At 38.1% G+C, this 20,586-nt stretch overlaps 1 protein-coding gene across 14 annotated transcripts in view; it reads right to left on the minus strand.

Annotated features, from left to right (window-relative positions):
- Nucleotides 1-20,586, minus strand: part of SCMH1 (Scm polycomb group protein homolog 1) — a 169,897-nt gene that overhangs the window by 127,495 nt on the left and 21,816 nt on the right. For 8 of the 14 annotated variants that reach the window (XR_006601730.1, XM_045064308.1, XM_045064314.1 and 5 more), the window contains exons 2-3: nucleotides 9,508-9,588; nucleotides 7,636-7,689 (exon numbers count right to left, since the gene is read on the minus strand). Coding sequence is in view for 13 of the 14 variants with exons in the window: in XM_045064308.1 (XP_044920243.1) it covers nucleotides 7,636-7,689; nucleotides 9,508-9,532 (79 nt within the window). In the remaining variant the exon portion in view is untranslated. Of the gene's footprint in view, nucleotides 1-1,119; nucleotides 1,250-7,553; nucleotides 7,572-7,635; nucleotides 7,690-9,507; nucleotides 9,589-20,586 lie in introns of those variants that run through there. The other 6 variants (XM_045064311.1, XM_013045205.2, XM_045064310.1 and 3 more) reach the window with 4 other exon arrangements.

The following is a 20,586-nucleotide window of genomic DNA, read 5'->3' on the forward strand; positions in this document are numbered from 1 at the left end:
CTCTGTTTCTTCTTTTTTTTTTTTTTAGTATATGTGCTGCCGAAGCGAGCACCCTCTTGTTTCTTCTTTACCTTTTTCAATGTGGCTACTAGAAAATTTAGAATTACATATGTGACTTCCGTTCTATTTCTGTTGGACAGTGCCATGCTGGGCAACTGTAGTCCAATGTGGCTGGAGCGGAAGGCATGTTAGGAGGTATGCTAAGAAAAGTAAAATGTGGTCAATGTCAGTGACTGTACTTTTTTTACTATAATAGAGAAGGTAGAGAAGGTAGATCTACAATGAGCAAAAAGAAGCCAACGGGCAGAGAAGTAGAGGTGAGCGACAGAGGAGAAAATATACTAATGGCTTATGGGACCTTAGTTCTGAAGGCTCAATACACCCTTGCTTTTCACATGGCTTAGTTGTTCAACCTCTCTAGTAATTAAAAGAATCCTAATTATTTAGATGTAGGGATAGAAGAAAAGGCTTTAGAGAAACTCTTGTGATTTTAGTGGCGAGTAGAAGAGCAAATTTAACTTAATCTCAGGTAAGACAAATCATCCCATCTCAGAAAATCCCAAGCAAAGGATAAAAAAGGGATAAGACATAATAAACCAGAAACCTATGCCTAAAATAGAGATTTTTATATTTAAAGATTCTTGATAAGGTTCTTAGTTTCTTCTAAATTTTCTTTAGAATCTAAACTCTGAAACTTATAAGTTGTTTTTATTAAATCCAACTAATACTATTAAAACTATCACTATAAAAATAGCAAGAATACGTACCTTCATGAAATGGTTGTTAAGTTTTAATGACATTTAAATACTTAAATGCTAGACAAAGTGTCTAACATGGTGCCTAATGTAGAGAACAAATTCATTAAATAATAGTTTTCTTTATTTTCTTAATAATCTCATGTGTGGCTGAGCTGTTACAGGAATATCCTTAGGAATTTAAAAAGCAAAACTTCAATTCTTTCTATGACCTGAAAAATTGATGACAAAATAACAAAAGACATTGTGGCTAAAAGAAATAGATAATGAATGATATAATTAGTAGTGAGGAATTCCTTAGAATCAGTCCTTACTAAATCTCTTAATCCCTCTTAATTCCAGAATAGGGTAAAAAGATACTTACCACTAGGCTGCATAGTCAATGGACTTAAAACTGGTCAGGGAATTAAGAAGTTTTGGATTTATCCCTGGATCCACCAATACCTTACTCTGACCTCTGACAAGTCAGTTTCTCTGTATGTTAATTTCTCCATCTGTAAAATGGGGGTGGAAGGAAGGAGGACACTTATTACCCCTTAAAGTACTGAGACGTGTTAAAAACTGGCTACATTATTTAAAAAGTAGGACATTTAGATAAATCTTACTTGGTTATTAGAGTATCTCAGGGTCGGACAGTCCCTTATAGCAAGGACCACTGGTTTAATTTAACTAACCTAAGCCCCAGTATTCACAGAAGTCAAGAATACGGGGATCTGCTACATTTGGTCCCATGCAAATACTGCATATAAACGTAATTTCCAACTAACCAGGTTAAGCCAAAAACTCAAAAGATACTAAAAATCCATTAACATGGTATTATGGACTGAATGTGCTTCCCCACAATTCCTATGTTAAAGTCCTAACTCCCAATGAGACTGTATTTGGAGATAGGACTTGCAAGGAGGTAACTAAGGTTAAATGAGGTCATAAGGGTGGGGCCCTAACCTGTTCTTATAAGATGAGAAAGAGACATCAGAGATCTCTCTTTCTCCTTCTCTCTCTCCTTCTCTCTCCACAGAGTAAAAGGCCAGGTGAGGACGTGGCTGAAAAAGTGCTTGTCTGTAAGCTGAGAAAAGGCCTGACCAGAAAAAAACCCTGCTAGCATCTTGAACTTGGACTTCCAGACTAGAAACTGTGAGAAAATTAATTTCTGTTGTTTAAGCTACCCAGCCCTAAGACACACACTTGTCATAGGACAAGTGAGGCTTTAGTCATTCTTCTAGGGCCTGCTTCATGTGACACTATTCAGTTTCCATGTTGCCCTAAAGAATCTTTACTCTTTATCATAGTCTGACTGGTAGTAAAATAAAGCAAAACAAAATAAAAACAAAACAAAACAAATACCAAATTGGAAGTTAAAATTCTATCCTGTTTTGAATGTCAAATGTATTTTCCCTTAAAGACTACCTTCTCTTAAAGAGTTTAGGCAGCTAACTTAATTGCACAGAGCCTCAGTTTTCTTATCAGTAAAATAGGGATGATAATCCCAACCCTACTTGCTTTATTAGGTTTTTGTGAAGAATAAATGAAAAAAAAAAAAAAGGCCTTAAAAGCACATAATACAGTTAATAGGGATTAAGGAAAAACTTGCTGTTTGCTAGCTTTCTCAGAGGGAAAACTGAGATCCTGAAGTCATACAATGTATTTACAAAGAGGACACAGGATATTAGAGCCTCCTATTACTAGTTAGTCTCTAAGGATTCAAATACTTAGTTTTTTTGAGTATTGACTCTAAGGAATATCTGCTAGATTTACTCTACTTTTCCTTTTCTCCCCCGGCTTCCTCGTACTGTGGACTGGAACCTTTAAAAAAATTACCATAATGCAATCTTCTTGGGGGAAGTAGAACTGTATTTATTTATTCCAAAAGACTGTAATGACATTAAAAGGCTCTGGAGTAAGAAGAGTAACCTGAATCCTCAAAACACACGTCTGGAGCCCTAAAACATTAAGAGGGAAATCTGTGGAACATCCTAAAAAATATAGCCTCTTTGATTTCTGAGAAAAGACTACAACATAACAGACCAGTAAAATAAAGCAGTGCTGTCCCATAGAACTTTCCTTGATGCCAGAAATGTTCTGTATCATCTAATGGGCAGCCACTAGCCACATGTGGCTCTTCCGCACTTCAAATGTGGCCAGTATGTCTGAACAGTTCCATTTTTGTTTGCATTTAATTTTTATTAAATTTAAATGAACATATGTGACTGGTGGTGACTGTAGTGGATAATACAAGATCTAGAGGATGTAAAGATTCTGGTATTTCTGGAAACCCTTGAGAGAAAAAAATATGTAGCAGAAAATTTACAAGTCTATGGAAGTATCCTTTCAACACATGGTAAAACAATCATAGTAGGCCATCCCCTGAAGCAAGGAAAAGTAAAAGAAATTCTTCATATGTTAAGAAAAAAATTTAGTTATAAATTATCACTTATATAGTAACAATAATTATTATTAACATTATATAGCTATTATTTTTAAGTGTTTACTATGTACCAGATATTGTGCTAATTATTTCAATAAAACTATCTAAAACTATCTTGTTAAGTCATCACCAGTGTGATACCACTTAGTATGGTATCACTATTCCTTTTTACCTAATGAGGAAATAATACCCAGAGAGGTTGAGTAACAGTCTTAAAGGGTAAAGTCAGTAGAAAAGCCAGTATCTGAAACTAAACTATGCTCTTAACTACACCGCCTCTCTCCAAAAAAAAAAAAAAAAAAAAAAAAAGACAAAAATACAAGAAAGAAATCTTACAAATGCTTCTAACATAAAATAGCCCAACTCAGATATTCTACCCACTTTACTAAGGTAAAAACTGAAGCACTGAGGCTTATTAGCTTGATCTGGACACCGAATTAATATTAAGCACAGTCTGGGATTTAATGAGGCAAAACTAGATTAAATGGAGGATGTCCAAAGGTACCATGTTTTAAATATTCATAGAGCTTGGAAAACACAAAAGAAGTAATGCAGGCTTACATGCACATATCAATGAGAGGGGCGGGGGGAGGAGGAAGGGAAGAAGGGACAGAAGAGAAGGGATGTTTTTCTCAGAAGCTCTAAAATAGAAAAAAGACACATCAATTGTACTTCTGAAAACCCACTGAGACAGAACTCTTTCAATGTTAGATAGCAATTGTGATTTTAATAAACCATAACCCTATGCTGATAAGCACAGAGATCAAAAAGGAAAAGCTGGGAGGAACACCTGCCCCACTGTGGCCATGGAGGACAACCTACAGAGGAGGCAGGACAAGGGACTAGTCTGGAATGTACCACTGATTAGCCACTCTCTCTTATTAGCAACTATTCCTAGTGCCTTTTAGCTGATTCTCTGCCTCCAGCTCTCCTTCACTGACTTTTTACTCTGTTCACAGAGAGGTGTGATGAGATGGTAATATTCCTCTGGGATGATCTGCCAGAAGAGGGGGAAGGGGAAGCAAGCTAGGCAATCCCCTTCTCGAAGACAGCAATAAATCCTGTCTTGTGCATGCAGCAGATGTGAACAAAGAAGATGGAACAGATCTCTCCTTGGCAATCATCCCTCCCCCACTCCCTCTGTAGCAATTATCCATCTCTGCACGTGCACACAGAGAGAAGAACCCCACAGAACATCAGTATTTCCTTTAACAAGCAAAGCAGCATGCAATGGCTAATGAAAATGCAGAAAGGCTATAACTCCCTTTGTCTTGCAGGCAGTCCTAGAAGACTTCAACTATGTATAATGTGTACCCTTTCCAGAGGCTTATAGAGGTGGGATCCAGAGCATAAGTGAGGCTAATGCTTTCTACAAATCTTCTGGCTCCTGTTTCCTGAACAAGGAAGATGTTTAGTGAACCAGTGTTATCACATCATACTTCCTGGCAGACTTACATGGATCTGATGTCATGAACTAAGTAAAGCACCATCATTCTTGTCACTATCCAGAGAAAAGGACCTAACAGTACTGGCTGATCTACTCTGCCAGTCAGAACACTTTGGAGGTGGAGTTTTATGTTCAAGTCTAGACCTTACACTCTGAATGAGATACAGGGACACAATGTATTCAAAGGAAAGCAATGAGGAGAGTAAAGGTTCAAGAAACTATGGAGGCTTAACCAGGAGAAAAGACAACTCAGGAAACAGGAGAGTTGTTTGCAAATACCCAGCATGTCCTCATGTAGAGGAGAGATGAGACTCACTGTACTTGTTCAATAGTATGCTGAGGGACAGAACTAGGGACTAGTCAGTGTAAGCTACAGGTAGACAGGCTTCAGCTCATTACTAGAAGAGCCTTCTGGCAGTCAGAGGTATGCAACTATCAGATAAACTCTGAGAAGGAAAAGTATGAATCTGCCATCATGGAGGTATGGAAGCAAAGGTAAGATAAATTCTTGGTGGAAGTATTAAATCATGAGAAGGACGAGGGAAGTTGGACTAGGTAACCTTAAAAGGTTCCAAATATGATATCCTGCAATTTTATCAGGGTATGGACCTCCTGATTTCATCATTTCAACACTGCACAACTTTAGGTTTACAGCATGGATGGCATATATTTCTACAATACCAACTTTTCCTCTGAAGGCATGCAGAAATGTGATGTGAGCAGAAGAAATAACAGCAGCAGCAACTTCTTCTTCTTTACCTTCTATTTCTGCAACTATTGTGAACTGGCACCATTAAAGGCACTTTACATACCTTCTCACTAATCTTTGAGAGGCAAGTTCCAACTAGGCTACCGTGAGACTGAGCCAGGAACACATCATATTTGGTTTTTACTTTCCTCATTTGTAAAATAAAGAGGCTGAACTTCATTCATGATCTGTAAGATCCCTTTTAAGTTCTATCACATTATGAGTCTATGGGAAGCAACATCAAGGTACCAGGCCAATTATTTCTTCCTTACCCATTACAACTTAAAACCAGGTGGGATAACCTGGGATAACTTCTTTCTTTGAAGTAATAAACAATGGGGTGCTTGGGTGGCTCAGTCATTAAGCAGCTGCCTTTGGCTCAGGTCATGATCCCAGGGTCCTGGGATAGTGCCCCATGTCGGGCTCCCTGCTCAGTGGGAAGCCTGCTTCTCCCTCTCCCACTCCCCCTGCTTGTGTTCCCTCTCCTGCTGTCAAATAAATTTAAAAAGAAAAGAAATAATGAACAATGTGTGATGCTTTTATTTTATGCACTAAATACAAAATTTAGTGTACGTGGAATTTTTAATAAAAAAATGAAGTCTATTTTGAGCACACCAAGATGGTTAAAGAAACCTTTATTAAAATAAGTTCAGGGGCGCCTGGGTGGCTCAGTGGTTAAGCCGCTGCCTTCGGCTCAGGTCATGATCTCAGGGTCCTGGGATCGAGTCCCGCATCGGGCTCTCTGCTCAGCAGGGAGCCTGCTTCCTCCTCTCTCTCTCTGCCTGCCTCTCTGCCTACTTGTGATTTCTCTCTGTCAAATAAATAAATAAAATCTTAAAAAAAAAAATAAAAATAAAAAAAAATAAAATAAGTTCAATGTTTTACTGCAAAGTAACCTGTTCTATAAATTTGAATTTTATACATTGGATTTTTCTCTTATACTATTTTGTTGTCCACTCAAGTCATCCATGCCAGTCAAATCAGCATCTTCTCCTTGGCAGTTGGTAATTGGGTCAGAAGTTATAACACAGAACTACAGGTTAAGAAGACACAGTAAAAGCCATTTAGTTCAATATCTCCTCTTTCCCTGCCTCCAATTCCATCAACCCCAAGCCAGAGTCTGAATCTTCTTTCTAGCATCCTACAGAGTCCCATCTTAGACCTCCACTGATGAAGATCCTGCACCTCCCTAGGAAGTTCTTTCCATTCTTGGCTGTGGGTCTAGGCCTTAGGAAAGTGATTCTCAATATTTTTTCCATCTCAATAACCACAAGGGAATCCCATCATACGTCCATTAGTAACAGTAGTTTCATCTACAATTGAACTTTTAAAAGAGGTATCTTTTTTTGTTTGTTTTTAAAGATTTTACTTATTTATTTGACAGACAGAGATCACAAGTAGGCAGAGAGGCAGGTAGAGAGAGGGAGACAGGGAAGCAGGCTCCCTGCTGAGCAGGGAGCCTGATACAGGGCTCAATGTGGGGCTCGATCCCAGGACCCTGGGATCATGACCTGAGCCGAAGGTGGAGGCTTTACCCCACTGAGCCACCTAGGCGCACCTAAAAGAGGTATCTTAAGACAGCAAGACACTTTCCCTTTTTATTCGGTATACATCTGTTGCCAAATTTTTCACAGTGCATATAAATAATTTAACACATACATACATTAAAAATAAAGTGGCCCAACGTGGTAAATGTTTATCACAGCAATGGCAGGGAGTTACATAGGAACAAGGTCCCTCAGGGAAACAACACGGAAAGGGAGAGAATGGCATGTGTTTGATGTGACACCTCCACTGACTCTAACATACTTCGGGGTGGGAGGGGTGGGTGCTGAATGTCACCTAGCTCCTTGAAAATCACTGCTCATCTCTACCTCAATTGAGTACGCCTGCTCTTTACCCATTTGGGGGCAGCTTTCATGTGCGCAGGGTAAGTTAGCTGCTTTCTGGTCTTATCAAGGTGAAACTCAATGACTATGTAAATGTCTCACTATAAAATGTATCTGCTTCTTATTCCCTCCCATTCCACCTAATCCATAGTATACTCTTCTGACTGGACACTCTGCCTTCCAACATTACACCTCTATGGTCTAGTTATTTTCTCTTTATGGTGATGGGTTAGCACACGTCCTAATAATTCAGTCTAATTATCTTAGTCCAAGCTCAAGAGTATTTTACCAAATATCCCTAGATTTCTCTCTTCTATTATGAAGATCCTGCAGCAATACTGCCAGGGTTCGGATCTGGTTCTATCACTTACTAGTTGTGTAACCTTGGCCAAGTAACTTAAGCCTCTTTGCCTTGGTTTTCTCATCTGCAAAATAAAGACAATAACAGCAATTAGCTGAGGTGCTAGGAGAATAAATAGGATACACAGGAAGCACTTAGACCAGTACCTGGCCATTGTAGACGATCAATGTTAATGTGCATTGTTGATTCCTTCTTCTCTGTCATCATCATCCTCATGCCCTGCTATTAATTAGGAAACTGTCTTACTACACACCCAAAGCGTTTACTGGTAATTTCTATTGAATTTTTATGTTCCCTCTTTATCAATCCGAAACATTCTTTACACTCCAACATAGCTCCCTCTGACAAACCTGTTTGAAGTGAAACTTACTCACTTAGCATACCCACTACTACAGCCTGTTTTCATTACGTTGTGATACACACTCATGCTTCACCAATTCACATTCCTTTTTTTTTTCATACCTCTATTCAAAACCCATCTCCTAAAACACGGTTTGGAAAACCTCTGTAAAAAGCCAGAGAGTAAATAATTTCAGTTTTATGGGACACACAGTTTCTGTTGCAACAACTCTACCACTGCAGCATGAAAGAAGCCATAAATTACACATTAACAATAAACATGACTTTGTTCCAAAACACCTTTATTTACAAAACAGGCAGCCAACAGGATCTGACCCACCAGCCACAGTTTGTTAATCCCTGATATAGAGGAATTCTTCCCTAAATTCTGCTTGGGTATGACCATCCCTCTGTTCTACTTCAAGCATGCACCATATTTATTTACAAGCTTCTAAGTATTTGTATGTGGTCAGTCTCCTACTAAGATTGGTGTACACATCCTTTAAGGAGAGCTAGTCTTGAATTCTTTAAATGAATGTATGTAAGCCTAGGAGTAATGTGGGGCAGTAAGGACACAAAGACAAAGTCCTAGCCTGTGCTCACAAAGAACTCATAGATTAGTACGACAGACAGCAATTCAAATACAAAATCATAACATAATGTGACTTTTGCTCTCACAGAGATTTCCTATACAAAGTGCTCTAGGAAAACAGAAAGGAATGATTAACTATACTTGGGGAAGTGAGGAAAGCTTCACAGAGATGAAATTGAGCTAGGACTGTCAGAAGAAAGATAAATAGACATTTTAGGCAAAGGGAATATAATATAAAGGTGCTCAGACATGAAAATGGACAGCATATTTGGACAACAGCCAGCAGTTTATTATAGATAGGAAAGCACAGGGTAAGCTATAGAGATAAAGGGAGATGAGAACAGAAAAGTAGGTAGGCTGCAAATAAAGAGCCTCATTTGCCACACCAAGACAATGGTATATTACATATTGAGGCACTTGGTATCATCTCAAAGATTATGTTCAATATCAAGATCTGACATTAATATTTTATATCCATAAAGGGATTTTAACATTTTTAACAGACTTTTACATAATTTCCAATGTTCATATAGCTGCCATATTTAATACTTACATGCCTTCTAAATTCTGATACTGATCATCAACTTGTGATACAGTGAGAAGAAAAAGATTTAAAGGCAAAAGATCTAGAATTAAATTGCACAGCATATAGTACATGATTTTGAGTAAGTCTCTTAACCCCTCATTGCTGCCATAAAACAGGAATAGCAACTGTACCTACTCTACAAGATTACTGTAAAAATGAGGTAAGACAATTATGTGAAGAGTACTTCGCAAACTATAAAGAGCTGTATAAACGACACTAAAGTTTTGTTAAAATTGCAGGGTTAAGTTGGCATGAGACGATGAAATTCTTTTATTCATTCTAATCGCTTTTTCTGACACAGATTCATATACAACCTAATAGAAGAAAATTCTCTATTTCTATTACATATAAATACAGGTTCTGACCTTTTCGAGGATCCGATTTTTGCATGGTACCATCAGCTATATCAAATAAGAAAGCGTTCCTCCTTAGCAAGACGGAGAAATCTGGAAGCAAAAGACAGAAAAAATTAGAAACATGAACTACTGTATATCAAATAAGACATGCAGTGAAATTAGGTTTTTATCAGAGGCAGCAAACAGTCTGGACACCCAAAATGGTTCCCAAAGGCAGCAATTTAGGTGTAAGTTTTCAGTTTCCAGGATCCTTCCCTCAGTTTTGTGGGCTCAGAACACTGATTCTGTTAAAAACAGAATATATTCTTGAGGGTCGTTCTACAGATCATTAAACAATGATGGATAAATAAGAATGTTAACTTATTAATTTATTTTGAGAAATATAACAGTCACATGATGTAAAACATTATATGCTGAAAACTACAAAATAATGCTAAAAGAAATTTAAGAAGACAAAAATGGAAAAGACATTTTGTGTTCATGAATTGGAAGACTAACACTGTTAAGGGGACAATACTACCCAAAGAGATTTACAGACTCAATGCAATCCCTCTCAAAATCCCAATGATGTCTTTTGCAGAAATATAAAAAGTCATCTTAAAATTCATATGGAATTTCAAAGGACCCCAAATAGCTTAGACAATCTTGAAAATCAAGTCTAAAGTTGGAAGATTCACACTTCCTGATTTCACAACTTACTACAAAGCTAGAGTAATCAGAGCAGTGTTGTACTGGTGTAACGACAGACACACACCCCAATGGAACAGAACTGAGGGCCCAGAAATAAACCCTACATTATACAGTCAGATGATTTGTGGGAAAGGTGCCAAGACCATTCATGGGAAAAGGATATTCTTTTCAACAAGTAATGTTGGGAAAACAACACTATAAATGTACTTAATGCCTTTAAGTGGTTAAAATGGTAAATTTTACATTACATTTATTTTACTACCAGAAAGAAAGAAAGAAAGAAAAGAACAGGTAACAGGTGGGTCTGCATCACAGTCCCATTCAACCATCTCACAAGAGAAATAGACAAAGCTTCACAGGGATTTAAAAGAAACTAAGTTCGGGAGTTACAACATTGACTTATCTGAGTAATCCTAGATGAAACCAGCTATCAATTTTCTTTACGACGTCCCATTCTGCAGGCTTCCAAGCTATCCTCTGATAAATACATCCTTTCTTTGGATAACATTATTATCTATATAAAGCATGTGGTAGAGATGGGCTTTGAGTCTGAATACCAATTCTGTCACTAGCTTTGTAAACTTAGACAAGTTACTAAATGTCTCTGAGCCACAGTTCCTGTATCTTTTTTTTTTTTTTAAGATTTTATTTATTTGTCAGAGAGCGAGCACAAGCAGGGGGAGCGGCAGGCAGAGGGAGAAGCAGGCCCCTTTTTGAGCAAGGAGCCTGATGTGGGACTTGATCCCAGACCCTGGGATCATGACCTGAGCCAAAGGCAGATGTTTAACTGACTGAGCCACCCAGGCTCCCCAGTTTCTGCATCTTTAATGTGGGAATAATAGTGTCTACTCCAAAGGGTTTGTGAGCGTTGAATAGCATTATCTATTTTAATGAATAGATACAAGTAAGTATGTGATAGGTAGGGAGTTCTCCTCCCACCTTCTTAGCTTTTTTTCACAGTACTAATCCCTAACAACTTCGGTCAGGTCCTCTCCACTTCACTGGCATTCACACAATCACCACCACAGCTCTCTGTAGATTAAAGGCCTTCCTAGTATCTCTGTCAGAAACCTTCTCTTTCAAAGTCCATGTCCAAGTCTTCTCTCCAAAACCAACAACATCCAAAAGACCAAAAGCAAATGTAGAAAAATTCATTTTCTGCCTATATCACAAATCTCTCCTCTAGGAAATCTATCCTCCCCAAGGACAGACAATGTCATAGGCTTATTTTATATCCCACACATTACCCACACATTATTATTAAAAATAAATGAGTTTTTTTTTAATTGGCTTTTCAACAGGTCTAAAATTTTTATAACAGGACCTTGCATAAATTTCCAAGTACCTAAGTTCTGCTTTTATACTTGTAGTACAAAGCAATAAGGTAAAAACAATACCTACGGTTCTCTTTCAGTGATGAGAACCAAAGCAAAATATATGAGGTGTCACAGGGTGCGACCATGACTATTTCAAAGCCTATTATACTAAAACTGGCATGTATTAAAAGTGCCAAAAATAAGAGAATAGGTCCAATGTTCCACCATTAAAAAACTCAATAATGAAGCTGATCTGAAATCAGGCAAAATTTAAAAATCCACTTAATCACCACTTAAAAAGCAAAACATCAAATCAAGTAATCGTCAGAGATTAACACCAAATCAGAATTCGTATTGCTGATTTATTCCTAAATCAGTGGTAAGACATTGAATTTTACCTTATCTGACTGATCTGAACTCCTTCAGCTACACCAATTGGGATTACCACCATATATATTTATTAAACATTTATTAAAAGACTGGAACCAGGAGACACAGAACCGTAACAGAAAAAAGGAAACTGAGAGGTTACAAAGAAAAGAGGCTAGGATCCTTTTGTTAAATTAGACTTTCACGCTGTTATTTGGAACCATGATAGGGGAAGGAAATCAACTATGTGCTAGTTTCTGTGCTATACACTTTAAAAATGACTTTGTGATAAAGTATAACATACTGAAAAGTGCACAAATCCTAAGTACAAAGCTCAATGAGCTTTTACAATGTGTCTCTAAACCAAGAAAGACATTGTTACCAGCACCCAAAGAAGTACTCCTTTGTGTCCTCTCCCAGTCACCACTCCACCCACGAGTAAACACTGTCTTGACTTCTGTCATTGTAGAACAGTTTTGCTTGTTTGGAACTTCATATAAACAAAATTTACCACATGCGCTCTTTCAGATCTTTTTCCCTCCACTCAAAATTTTGTTTGTGGGGTTCATCCATGTTGCCCCTAGCCCACTTCTACCTTCATTACTTCATTTAAAGAACCCAACAATTCTAGTATTGCAACAGGTGCCAGGATCAGGCTCCCCCTGACCAACATCACTTGCAGTTTTAGTGGCACAGGGGTGCAGAGACAAGCGGGGACCTCGGGCGACTACTGACACGGTGGCTGGGAGTGCGCACCGCCTGTGGGAGGTTGCAGTGCTCAGTGGAGATTGCAGAGGGGGAGTCTGTGTGTTCTGATTTCAAGCTTTACTCTCATTTATTTATTTATTTATTTTTTTTAAAAGCTGAGATTCTGACATTAACTGAGAGAGATTAATTAAGGCATTCGAGGTCACACAGCTACTAAATAGAAAGGCTAAAATTAAAGACTGTTTAATTTGAAAGTCCATGCTCTTTCTGGTTCCATTATGCTTGCTTACTGTATTTTAAAACAACAAAAAAATTAATCCCTTTCCTGGTTTATGTGTAGAGGCTTGGCAAACAGTCAAGGACCATGCAAATTAAGAAAGTATTGTTAGCAGAGGAGTTACCTAGTGCAATGGCTTTTAAAACTTTTATGACTGTGACCCACAGACTTAACGCCAGACATTTATATACAATGATATGCACTCCTGAAAACCTTGCACTTTGTAAAAATTATGCACTAAAAATGGTCTTGGGGGAAAAACAGAGTTAGAAATAGACTAAAAAGCTTATGGAACTTTATATCTTTATACACACACACACACCATAAGGATCTGGGTCATTAAGAAAGGGTTAAATTAGGTTCAACAAACTAAATTAAAAAGAAGGGCAGCACAATTCATTTTAGAGTAATTTCCAACTAAAACGATTCTTAAAAATAAAGATTTAATATATAATCGAACAAACCTGTAGTTACCAGAACATTAAGCTTCTAAGAGTGACTTATTTCCTCCAGGGTTTCCTGGAGTGAAGATTTGAATGCATGTCACCATCTGCAGACAGGAACCACTTAATAAAAGCTTTTCATGGTGACAGAATTAAAATCTGAGGTCAGCCTCATATGGCTTTGGGGACCAGTAAGACTATTAACCCATTTACCACCTTTTATCTGTTCAGACTGCCCAAGCAGACCTTTGAAAAATGTCTATGCTACCAGGTACCAGAGATCTCAAGATCAACTTAGAACCAAGTTAGTAAAATTAGAATCTAGTAAGATGGAATCCTGTATAGAAAACTATCTCCTCAGACATAGAGCCCTGAGAGTAGATTAAATCCTCACCTGCTTAAGTTACTAAGACAGGTACATAAAGTAATTTGGGCTCATCGACAGAGTGGCATCTAGAAACCATTCTATAAATCCCCCCAAGTCTTGGGTTCTTAGCCTAAAAGTGAGTTATGACTCCCTGGCATTATCCAGGGTCCTGCATGAATCTTAACAGAATTACAAACTTGGGGCAATTACGGTTTCCTTATAAGAAGAAACTGAAATGCAACTTAGGCCTAAACTTGGGCTAGTTTATTCCAGGTCACCGAAGAGTCATTTCCTCAGGGCTTCAAATTCTTCTCCAGTAAACTAGGAGGTGAGAACTCTATAGCACATTTCCAGGCAGGTCCCATGTTTACTAGAAACAAGCTGCATGCCTGTTTCCTCATCATACACCTCCACAAGTGTCTGATTTTATGGCTTCATGGAAAGTCCTACTGTTATTGAAATATGGGAACTTTATCAAGTGATATCAGTTGTCTTCTTGCAAGCTACTCAGGCAATTGCCCTGACACCTATTTCTGGTTGGGAGTCTTTGAGACTACCTCCTTCTTCTCTGCATCAGGCAGGCCAGAGACGACCAAGAGGCTTCCAGTGAAATGTGTCCTGTGTGAGTCTGAAACAGTAAGCAATCTCAGGAAAGGGCTCTCTTCTCCAGAAGATGCCTGAGAAGGCATGGGTAATATCTGAGATGTGGTATTAAGCTTAGGCATATTATAGATTTTTTTTCATGTCATAAATTTTTAAAAATTATTTGAGTATGATGAAGAATATAAACATTCCAAACAGCAAAGGCAGAAGAGTGGTACCATTTGCTAAGTCATTCCATATTTACTAGGAACCTTCTTTATGCTAACAAATCAGAAAACCTTTTCTACAGAATCAGAGAGCCAGCAGGAACCAAGAGGCATGAGAAGAAAAAAATTTATGTTTCACTTCAGAGAGAAGTTTCTGCTTGCTTAGCTTTTTGAGTGTTTTTTTTTGTTGTTGTTGTGTTTTATTTTTTTAAATCCTGGAAATTTAGTTTTGGGGACATAAGATGCTTTTCTCAACTTCCTTATCTTTTGACCCAGCAATTCATTCCTTAATTAAGATCTACTTTAATTTTTCTTCATTCTAAGTCTCTGGGGTTCACTGGGCCAGGATTTGTGGTGGATTTTATTTCAGAGAACAATCTTATATGGTGATACTAGTTCAGAGAACCCCAGAAATTTATTTCATCAAAATCACTGACAGGTGTAAAGCCTACACAACACTCTAATACAGGGCAGTGATTCGTTACTTTTTTTTCCCATTCTGACACATCTGAAAAATACAAAATGCTATCAGTGACAGCAGGCTCATTAAACACACTGGTTTTCCAGAACAGGGTAGGACAGCGGACTTATTTGATGGGGAGAGAAGCTCCATGGGATGAAGGTGTTTTGGAATCTCCAAGGGTATTGGTGTTATTAGGAAAAGCACCTCCCTCAGTCCACATGCTTCTTCTACCACCCTCCCCTCTGACAGAGTCTAGAGCAGTGTCACCCAAAAGAAACATAATTCAAGGGGAGCCTGGGTGGTTCAGGTGGCTAAGAGTCGAACTCTTGATTTTGGCTCAGGTCATAATGTCAGGGTTGTGAGATCAAGCCCCACACTGGGCTCCACACTCATTGTGGAGCCTGTTTAAGATTCTCTTTCTCCTTGGGGTGCCTGGGTGGCTCAGTGGGTTAGGCCTCTGCCTTTGGCTCAGGTCATAGTCTCAGGGTCCTGGGATCGAGCCCTGCATCGGGCTCTCTGCTCCGCAAGGAGCCTGCTTCCATCTCTCTCTCTGCCTTACTCTCTGCCTACTTGTGATCTCTTTCTCTGTCAAATAAACAAATAAAATCTTAAAAAAAAAAAAAAAGATTCTCTTTCTTCCTCTCCCTCTCCCCACCACACTCCCTCACTCTCTCTCTCAAGAAAAAAAAAATTACATGTAATTAAGATTAATTAAAATTTACAGTTCAGTATTTCAGTTCACTAACCACATGGCTATATGTTAGACCATCCATTATCTAGAGGAAATAAATTAGAAACTTAAATATTCAGTACTTAATGTGTTCTAACCACTTTACTTGCATTAAGTTGTTCAATTCTCACAGCCCAGTAAGGCAGGTACTATTATTTTATTTAGTATTTTATTAATTTATTTATTGAGAGAAAGCACGTGAGCAGGAGGTAGGGGGAGAGGGAGAGAGAGAATCTCAAACAGGCTCTGCACTCAGCTCATGCTGGGTTTGATCCCACGACCCTGAGATCATGACCTGAGCCAAAATCAAGAGTCAGTTGCTTAACCAACTGAGCCACCCAGGCACCCCAGGTGGGTACTATTATTATATATATATGAAGATATAGAAAAAATCCATACAGGGAGCTGTCTTAGAATTTGCCCAAAATTATACAGTTAGCAAATGGTGGAACTGGGATTCAGAGCAAGGTAAATTGGCTGATCTCTTGCCTCTGAGGTTTGGGGGTTTTTTCCATGAAAACTAGACTAGTATGCCCTAGGAGTAAACACAATCTTCTGCCTCTGGTTAGAGGCTTCCAGCACCGGGTGATTTTCTCCGTCATATGGCCCTATCCTGGTTATTTGTTAAGTTAGATAATGTCCCTCCCCTCCTTAAAATCTTCCAAAGGCTCCCATAGCTCTTACAATTAAATCCAAGTCCTTTATCACCCTTACCCACTCATCCTCCATGATCTGACCCCTCCTCTCCTACATCCCTCGTCATTCCCACGCTCCAGCCATGCTTCCTCTTTTCCTCCAGATGCCCGCCAAATTCCTCACTACCTGAGGCCCTGCACTGCCTAGAACGTTCCACCCCATATTCACATGGCTCACTTCTTATCATTTGGGTCCCAGCTTAAATATCCCCTCCCCAGAGCACCCTTTCCTGACCACTCTATCTAAAGTAGTCACCCAGACGCCCTCTATGATACTGCTCTGAGTTCTGCCCAACAGTTAGCATCATATACAGTCATCCTTGGAATGGTGCCTGTATGGAAGAGGCATTCAGTAAGTATTTTTGAATGAAATGAATGAGTCCTAATCATTAAGGGGAAAAAAAGGCATATAATTTTAAAATTACATAAGCAGAACATGGTGACTACTTTCTGAATTTAAAAAATATGTGGGTGATTTGTAAGTAGAGCTTACAGGTGATTTATGAGAGTTTAAGACAAATTTTTCAAAATGGAACAAAACAAGCTGGGTCCTTCAGTACTATAAGTCAGTCTCAAATCTGACAGGATCATTACAAACAGGTAATGAGAGGCTGAAAGGAGTTGAGAGACACAATTGTGAATACAACTGAGCTTTTCAAAGACTTTTCTGAATACAGTCCTCATAGCTCATTAAGGAAATCCATCTAACACTTGGCAGCACTGAAAAATAGGTAAAAGTACCATCAGAGCATCAGAAACTTTGAGGAGTTTTTGTCATGTATCATCTAAATACAGCTGCATAATGGAGAAAATCAATCAATGCTGAAAGCCTATAATCAACACAGGTAAAGGGTATTTCCTGGCAGGGCACGCTAAATAGACCAACTGTCCTGTGAAAAAGCCCACACTTTGAAACAAAATGTGGGAGTTTGATGGGAAGTGCTGAGATACCCGAACTCTGTAGACCTGCGCAGGCACCCCACTCTATGCAAAGAAGCTTCTAGAGGCACTAAATGCACACTATTTTAAAGATACTTTCAAAGGGAAAGAGACAACAAGGAGGACTTGAAAGACACTGAGAAAAAGATTAACAAAAGGCACTCTCTAGAATTCTCTAGAAAATGCCATGGGATGATGTAAGGTTGGAAACGATAATGTAGGAGCACAAATAGTACAGAGAGATTCAGATAACGAATAACTCACTAAATAAAATTCTTCATAGCGGCAAAACAATATACATAAGAAAACTGTAATGTAATTAAAAATATCTGAAATGTACTTGCACTCCTGGCTTCCAAATTAGTTAAAATACCTCGTTTAAAAAATCTCCTTCAGAAAAGTCATAAAGAATCACCAGAGAAACGTCAATATAGCCAGGTGGATGGAGGGACAGATAAATAGATATGTGACATTTACAAGTAATGGCAAAATTTAGGTGGTGGACATGAGGCTTTTCATTGCAAAACCTTTCTGATTTTGTTGTATGTTTGAAATTTTTCATCAGTAAAAATAAACTTGAAAATATCCCAAAGAAACTGCTGTCTCAAAGCTTAACAGCAGGCAGTAGTGAAAAGATGGGTAACAAAATGGAAGGAATGAACGTTTTTTTAGCATTCTTACATATAATGACCATTCGTCACAACAAACCTGAGAGGTACATGACATTATCTCCATTACACACACTACACACTACACACACACACACACACACACACAAACACCCGAGGCTCAAAGAGTACTTTAACAAAGTTATTTGGATTATCTGTGAATATCAAAATATACACATATGCTTAAAAACCTACCTAAAATCATAATCGAACCCTTATCATTTATTTTCCACAGGTTTCCAAGAAAGTGACCTTTGCTTGAAGAAGCACTTTACAAATAGTGAGAACACATAAAATGTACTTTATAAAGCAATACTTCTTAAAATGTATTATATAAAATATAAATGACTTCTAGTTTCAAAATCCTTTTTAATGTTCAATGCTAACTGACTCATATTATCTTCTTTGTATTAAAATCATTTGTAAATATCTTTTGGAGTCCTTTTAATTCTGTAATTTCCTCGAAATTAGGATCCATATCTGATTCATTTCTACATTCTTTGTAATAGCATCTTGTATTAGATACAAGTAGTTAGTGAATGTTTACCTATGGAGAGGAAGTCAACATGATCTTCATAATAGATATACAAGGTAGCTAGGATACCTGTTCACATATTAAATACTTGAAGAAACAGAGGCAGAGTAAACTCTGATGCTATTTCTTCGTGAAAAAGCTCACTTGTTGAACTAGGGCTTCAGTCTTTTCCTATTGCACCACTGACTCAAAAAGGACATTAAGCCTGATGCTCTAGCTCAGAGTCTGGCAGAGTATCCAAAGGAAAAAGCTTTAGTTATGTTATTTTTTTTTTAATGCTTGAGAAATCCTGAAAGATGGATCCTAATGTAAGAGGTTTGTAAACCTCTTGATTTCTTTCTATTAGGAGAGTGATAGAAAATGAAAATGCTTCTTGAAAATCGCAAGCTTTGTTACAGGTTACATAATACTCAACAAAACCAGAAGCTGATATATAACAGCTAACATTCATACTTACCTCTTCTCACCAATTCCATGTATACAAGTTATTTTGTATGATTTTCTGTAATACTCAGTGAGAGATTTCTATTATTCTCATTTCACCAATGAGGAACTTTCAGAGCTGGGAGACTTAGTAGGAAGTTGAACTGGGATTTAAAACAACCTCAGTCACGCTCTTTGCAGTATCCTATGTTATTATTTGCTTGAACGCAACTAGTCAATGGCCTTCTAAATGGTTTCTCTCTACTTCACTCTATCATGTGTATGGCAACTAGAATAATCCTTCTAAAATAAAAATTCCATCATGTTGCTTCTCTGCTTAAAATCCTTTAATGGGGGCGCCTAGGTGGCTCAGTTGGTTAAGCCTCTGCCTTAGCTCAGGTCATGATCTCAGGATCGAGCCCCGCATCGGGCTCTCTGCTCTGCAAGCAAGAAGCCTGCTTCTCCATCTCTCTCTGCCTGCCTCTCTGCCTACTGATCTCCCTCTGTCAAAAAAAATAAATAAAATCTTAAAAAAAAAAAATCCTTTAATGGATCCATGTAGCCTGTGGTATGAAATCTACCAAAGTCCTTGGCATTGCATATATCACCCCTCAAAGCCAAAATTCTTTGAGATTTGGCCCCTGACTACTTCTCTAGCCTCATCTACCCATCTTCTTTTCTTTAGCCTCTTTCCTTAACTTATTCTAAATGAGCTGTACTCCCTCAACTCATCTGTAAGTTCCTCTTCCCATAATGCACTCAACTTGTCAACTTAACTCATCCTTCAAAATTTAACTCAGAAATCAATGAATTTCCTCTTCCTTAGCCCTCTTAGCTCTTTTCCCTAGATAATCATTTCCTATTCTATTCTATGTTTATATCTGGTTCATACTTACAGCATTTCAATACTGTATTACAATTATTTGTTTGCATACCTCTCCTGCTTGTTTGACAGCAAAGCCCTAAAGGAGGTCTTGGTCATCTTTACTTCTTTACCCTTCCCTAGGGTCTAATACAGTGCCTGAAAGTAGCAGACACCAGATACATATAAGTTTCTTGAGCTGAATTCAAATAAACTTACTTAGAAAGTTTAAAAATGTTAAAACAGGATTTGGATTTTCCAAAATATAAATGTTTCAAAGGAAAAAAAGAGCATGAAACTCTTTAATAGAATTGTGTATAACAATGGCAATTGCCCTGAAGGTCCCTGTTAGCACTCTGTGCCCCAGCTGGGCCTCCAGAAGGTTCATTACTTTCATATTATCACTGTGGCAATTTATTAATGAGCTCAACACTAGCAAGACAAATTGAAATGACAGCCCTGGAAACTAACATCTCTTATTTATCACTGGAGCTAGTATCTCAGTAGCAGTGCCATGGATAAGCTTTCTTTAATGCAAAACAATTACAGAGTATCTTCTAAGAAACCTACAAACACTGTGATTGGTACTAAGGGGAATCCAAAAAAAGTATCGGTCCTTATTACCATAGGCAAAAAATGTTTCAGAAAAATAACTCAAAACTGAAAAACACAGATGCCCATTAGAGTGATGGTAAAGGACTCATTATGCAATTCATCACTTTAAAGGGTCAATTACCTATCCAAGGATGAACTGAAACACCACTGGGGTTCCTCTTTCTCCACGTTGATGGAGG

The sequence above is a fragment of the Mustela putorius genome, unplaced genomic scaffold, assembly GCF_011764305.1.
Source record: "Mustela putorius furo isolate JIRA1106 unplaced genomic scaffold, ASM1176430v1.1 tig00003853_pilon_pilon_pilon, whole genome shotgun sequence".
Taxonomy (NCBI): domain Eukaryota; kingdom Metazoa; phylum Chordata; class Mammalia; order Carnivora; family Mustelidae; genus Mustela; species Mustela putorius.